This window comes from Lynx rufus, unplaced genomic scaffold, assembly GCF_022079265.1.
Source record: "Lynx rufus isolate CCGP_SWC_20201006 ecotype Redwood Valley unplaced genomic scaffold, mLynRuf1.p SCAF_12, whole genome shotgun sequence".
In the NCBI taxonomy this organism is placed as follows: domain Eukaryota; kingdom Metazoa; phylum Chordata; class Mammalia; order Carnivora; family Felidae; genus Lynx; species Lynx rufus.
The window spans coordinates 19,675,417-19,681,663 of record NW_025814826.1 but is presented as its reverse complement, the minus strand read 5'-3'; the positions used below and the strand labels follow the sequence as shown (position 1 = coordinate 19,681,663).

The 6,247-nt window shown below is 44.8% G+C and overlaps 1 protein-coding gene across 1 annotated transcript in view; it reads left to right on the top strand.

The window, feature by feature from the left end:
* Window positions 1–456: 456 nt before the first annotated feature.
* Window positions 457–6,247, top strand: part of ARFGEF1 (ADP ribosylation factor guanine nucleotide exchange factor 1) — a 150,672-nt gene continuing 144,881 nt past the window's right edge. Inside the window, exon 1 of the mRNA XM_047074012.1 lies at window positions 457–1,117. Coding sequence (XP_046929968.1) covers window positions 994–1,117 — 124 coding nt within the window. The 5' untranslated portion in view covers window positions 457–993. The remainder of the gene's footprint in view (window positions 1,118–6,247) is intronic.

The window sequence follows — 6,247 nt, the reverse complement described above, 5'->3', positions numbered from 1 at the left end:
CCTCCTTGAGGTAGTCGGAGAGCACGATCCTGGATAGCCGTTTCACGCATTGGTAAGGAAATTTAGAGTCGAGCGCGGCAGGTGGAAACACTGTGCGGCTGAGAATGGGCGATGCGGGTGTTTCCGCGATCCCTGGAGCTGAAGGGACTGCGCTTTCACTAACAGGATCTTCAGGAAGTCGGAGAAGTGGAAGCAGCGTAGCCTGGAGTCCTTTTTACCGGGTGGGAGCAGGGGTACCGCGGATTCTCGGCCCCGCAGCGAAGCGGCCCCGAATTGCCAAGCGCCGCAGGACGCCCGCCACGCCCCACGCCGCCCTGCAGGCGAACGAGGGAGGCGGCGAGGCCCCGCCGGGCCACCGTAGCGCTGCGGCTCGGGCCTCTCCTCCCGCGCCGCCCTCCGCCCCCAGCCTCCCCGCGCCGCGGCAGCTCTGGGCAGGCAGCGCCGCCGCCGCCGCCGCTTCCTCCTCTGCAGCCGTTCGGCCGCTGCGTGACGCGTCGTTTCCTCCCAACATGGCGGCCGGGGCAGGTCGGCGGTGATGGAGGCCAGTCCGCGGCCGCGGCGGGTGCTAATCCCCACGGTAGCTAGGGCAGCCGTGCTCTCTTCGGGCTTCTGAGCTGCCGCCGCCTTGTCCCTCGGCTCCCGGCAGACGGCCGCCCGGACTGGGCTCCCTCGCCGCCCCTGGGCCGGAGGGGCGAGTGAGGGGGGGTGGCCGGGAAGCGACCCCAGGCAGGAGAGCGGAGGTCCGACGGGCGCGGCCCTCTAGGGGTGGCCTCTCAAGAGGCGGTGAAGACCTCCGTGCCCCTCGCCTGCACCGCGACTGCTCCCACCTGCCCGCCCCTTCCTGATCCTGCCGCTGCCCTCCACGCCTCCTCTCCTCCACTTCCACCCCCTCTCCTTTCTCTCCTCTTCTTCCCCCTCCTCCTCCTCTTCCTCCTCCCCTCCAGCCGCTGGGAGCCGCGGGTCGGACGAGCCGCCGCCTCCTTCTCTGCGTCCATGTATGAGGGGAAGAAGACGAAGAACATGTTCCTGACCCGGGCCCTGGAAAAGATTTTGGCCGACAAGGAAGTGAAGAAGGCGCATCACTCCCAGCTGCGCAAAGCGTGCGAGGTGGCGTTAGGTGAGCGGGGAGGAGGCCCGGGGCGGGGGTAGGGGCGGCCCGCGCGGCAGCCGCCGCCGGAGGTGGGGTCGTCTGGGGCTGCCCTAAGCCGGCGCCGCTGACCTCAGGGAGCCCTCGCGAAGCTCTTTGCTCCCTGGCTGGAGTTGACACTAACTCGGCTGGATGTGGGGCAGAGGCAGGGTGGAGGAGGAAGGGCAGTAAGCTAGGCTCGGGGAACAGGGCAGGGCTTGGAATCGACTTGAGAGTATGGGAAGATTTTGCTGATGGACCGTGCGGTGCGGACAGGATATCACCCTTTGTGATGAGCAGAAGATGAGCTGTTGTTTATTAGCTTGAAAATCGAGGTGGAGCTGATTTGTCAAGATTGGGCGTGGGAAGGGTTCCGTATCGTAATTTCGATAACTTTGTTGTTTGGTATGATACTTTGGGAAGATAGGCCGAAGTTGTTCCCTTGTTGACAGTCTTGAGCAGGGGTTTGTAAGAGGTGTAGCCCATTCTGACATCTCTCCGCCTCCGCCACAAGAAAAACAGAGTGATGTTGTATGTGACTGGACTGACCTGGAAGAACAAGACCAGAGGTTAAGGGGTGGGGGTGGCGATATAAAGGCGAGGAAGTGAAGGACCTTTAAATATGCTGGCTTTATGACAAGAAAGGGAGGTTTTGAAATGGGGAAAATGAAAAAGACAATGACACCCACCAGCCACATGTCTGGACAGTGGCAGCTGCTCTCAAGCTTGCATTCTGATCTGTAGTTCAGACGGAGGAGATCTAGTGTACTGAAGCCCATAGCAGAGTAATTCCAAACAATACCTATAGTGAGGACAGGCAAGATGAGGAATTGTTAAAGGGAGAACACTGATCTATGGCATCCGTCAAAGATGAAATCGTTTAAGGAGAGACCAGGACATTTAACACAAAGATGAATTCCTAACACTTAGTCTTTTATTTTATAGCAGTGGAAATAGACTATATCGGATTGACAAGAAAATGAAACTTGTTAAATGGGCTTTGGAAAAAAAAGTGTTCTTGAAGGGAAAAAAATCCAGGGTAACTTAAAGGTGTACTAAAGCGTGAAGACAGCAAAGACCTTTTAATTATTAAAATATACTACTTTCTAACTTGCTATAATCTATATTGTTTTAACTTCTTTTCTAGATACTTTAAGGTGGTGATGTGAAAAACATTACCATAGAAATTTTCGTTAAAAATTCTTTAAATCTGTGGTATAGTGGGTTTAAGTTTAGTTTTCTGGCCCTTCGTGGATTAGAAGTTCATCTTTTATTATTCTCATAGCTAATGAAAGACTGTTTTAGGTATACGACAAGACATTGTATAGTGTAAAAAATTGAATTTACATCTAGGTCCTGAAAGGAGTAATTATTAAATTAGGGTGGGATGAGGGAAGAAATGATTTTTAGAGTTTTTAAAGGAATTACATGTTTATAAATAATGTGCAGGTTAAAGAACTCTAGAGATTCAAACTAAACGTTTAGTTTGAGGCCAGATTTTCCATGTTAAATATATTTTTAATATACTAAATTATAAGTATTAGACTGAAGAAATGGAGTGTGTTTTATATACGTATTTTTTCTTCTCCAAAATGCCAATATAAGTGAGTGGGTTTTTTTTTTTTTTTAAGTTGATTTATTTTGAGAGAGAGCATGGGAGGGTCAGAGAGAGAGGGGGAGAGATAGAGAGAATCCCAAGCAGGCCCCTCACTGCCAGTGCAGAGCCTGACATGGGGCTCTAACTTATGCATTGTGAAATCATGACCTGAGCCAAAACCAGTAGTCAGACACTTAATGAACTGAGCCACCCAGGCACCCCTAAGTGAGTGTGTTTTAATGGAGAGTTCAGTGGAAGGAGAATCTGGGATCCTGGGTTAAATCGCAATTCTGTTACATTGCAGTATAGTCGAGTCTTTGGGCCTTAGTTTCCTTCCTTGTAAAATTGGGATATGGAACTTAATGATAGTAAGGTTACATCCTCTCTAATATGCCATGAACGTGAACACACAGTTTTGTTAACTTGTGCATTGAATATTCTTGCCCCTCTTTTTTTTTTTTTAATTTTTTTTTAACGTTTATTTATTATTGAGAGACAGACACAGAGCGTGAGCAGGGGAGAGGCAGAGAGAGGGGGAGACACAGAATCCGAAGTAGGCTCCAGGCTCTGAGCTGTCAGCACAGAGCCCGATGCGGGGCTCGAACTCAGAGACTGCTAGATCATGACCTGAGGTGAAATCGGTCACCCAACCAACTGAGCCACCCAGGCGCCCCTTCTTGTCCCTCTTGATTGGCACCTTTAGAGGGCTTATAGCTTGGTCCTTACCGTATCTAGGTATAGCAGCTACTTGGTAGTGAGTGTGCCAGCTATACTAGGAATTGTCTGTTGCAGATTTTGCTGGGTTTTTACTTTTTGTCTGCCTCTTCCATATAGTTAGCAGAAGCTTTATTATGAGGAATGTGACTACCCAGGCAGGGGCTAGGCAACACAGTACTTTCTTAAGATGTATAAGGCTTTTTCTCACATTTTCTAGGAGTTACATTTAGTCTCCTGCAAAATTTCATTGAACAATCTCAAAGTAGTTAATCCCTGATGAATTTAGTTTCCTTCCAGTCATACATTTACATTATTGCCAAACATAAATGGATAGGGATAACCCATTTCATTGTTACAGAAAGTATAATGTCTTGTAGTAAGATGGTATCTTCAAATATGTATTGTCCCTGGAAACTATTATAAGTCTCCCCTTGGTCTTCATTGTTGAGAATCCAGGCCCACTTTGGTCTCTTAATCTATGTGGCCATCAAGCAGGATGGGAATGTAAACTGGAATGGACTGGTTTGGTCATCTCTGATGTAGATTAGGTTGTGAACAGGTAGGAGTTGGATGAAGGAAGTATAGATGTGAGTGTTATAATCCTTCTAAATATACTGTGTATATAACTCTTCTGAATACACCTGCCTGCATCCTTTCTCTTCTCTACCCCCAAATATTTACTGAGCACTTACTGAGGAGTTGAAGGGAGATGGGCAATAAACAGGAAAATGTATGGTATGTCAGACTTTTAATCCTTTTGTGTTTTAAAATCATTTTATTGGCATGTGAGGAGATTTCAGAGCACTGGTATTCCAAATTTAGTTACCTTTTACTATAGTGACCCGTTATGAATAGGAATTCTGTAAATAATACTGATGAAATTATATTTCATCACAATTCTTAAGAAAACTATACTTTTTCGTTAAACGTTTTAGGACACCTTCTCTAGATTAGGGGAGATTTTTATTAAAACAAAATCCATTTGCAAAGATACTATATACAGAAAATTTCTATTTTTTTCACAAGAAAAATAATGAAAACTTTAAAGGGTATGCAGATTATTTAAATTTTTAAACAAATTATCTTACATTTCAGACTTTATTTTGAAGAATGGCAAACAAAAACAAAAACCCAGAAAAAAAACCAACAAAAAAACCCTTCACATCTACATTGTTAAAATCACTGTGAAGCCCACAAGCCCAAGAACAGCTCCAGGTTGCCCTCTCTTGGTACCTGCCCCACTACAGCTCTCTGCAGCTAAGACCAAACTGCAGAGGGCTTCTAGGCTGCCCTAGCTTAGCTTGATCCATTCCTGCTCTCTAGAATCCTGAATTAAAAATAGTCTGGCCATCTGCTGGCAGATGAGACAACAGCTGAGCTATTTTTAGTTTCAAAGAATTTAGGATTGTTAGAGGATCAGACTTGAAGGTAGCATTGTTTGTCTTTCCGGGAGGGGAGGTTGCGTTTGTGCCATATTCCAATTAGGCCTCTAAGTTTCAGGAGTTTCTTTGATGTTAGGTCTATGACTAATTCAACTTCTGCTTCTAATATCAGATATCTATGAAGATACGCTGCAAATGTTAGGATGAACTAGTTCAAGGTTGGAAGTTGGCACTGATACAGAATAGGAGTGAAAAGGGTGACCAGAAGAAGGTTTTAGAGGCAAGGGGAGGCATTCAGGGACAGTCATAAGGGTGGGATCCCTTGAGATATGGGAGAATGATGGAGAAAAAAGAGGACTTGTTAGGGAAGTGATTTTTGCATCAGGGTGTGAATTTGTGTTGTTTAGCATATTCTAAAGTGATCCTACTGATTTAGTTTTTTTATTTAAGAATCTGTTACCTACCATTATAGTTACCCCCAGAAATGTAAGTAAAATATTTAGGCAAAAAATTTTGCTTCTCTCTGTACCTCCAGTCCCAGCCTTATTTTGGTTAGTGGTGTTATTAAAAAGGGATATATGGGTGGAGGGGAGATTACTTGAGTGCCATCGACCCCAATTATATGCTTTTGGTAATATCAATTTTTTCACCGTTTATGAAAAAAAATAGTGACTTACCCCAAATAACATCCTGCAGTGAACATTTTAATTATAATTTAAATCCATTAGCAAGTCTCCTTTTAAACCTTTCTTGTCATCTAGAGTAAAAGGTGTCTTTGGTAAGTCAGGCTACCAAGATTTTTGAGATAGCTGGGGAAAAAAGTAATGAATGAAATGATTGATGCAAGATTCTGTTAAGTTTGAGTTGAAAAAAGTAAGTTTGGGTTTCACTGCATATACTCTTTCCATTCTGGAGATTTACAATCTACATTAACATAGTTAAGATTCTGAAAAGTCCTCTAGGAACAATATCTGCTCTATTTTGCTTATTGAAGTTTTTCCTAAGTTTATTTGACCCTTTTCAGTGTCTGTTAACACCTCTGTGAAACATTGTTCCTTGGAATTTACTTTGGAACACTATTCAAGGGAAAGAAAGGCCTTAATGACTGGTAAGGTAGAGATACAATAGGGTAGATACAATAGCCCTACGTATTGATGGGTCTGTTCTCCAGAAGAGTCTTTGTGTTTTTGGAAAGCAGTTCTACTGATAGTGTAGGAAGAGGAAAGGAGCAGTTGGGCAGAGTGTTATCAGATCAAAGGACTGTGAAATGGGAACTAGCCCTGTTTCCCATCCCATCTAATGGCAAGCAACTGGTTGTCATTCCTGATAATACTTAACTTGTAGAGAAACTTCTGTTGGTAATTGTTTTTTTCAAAGCAGAATAAAAATGTATTGTGAATACATTTGAAATATTGTATTCACATA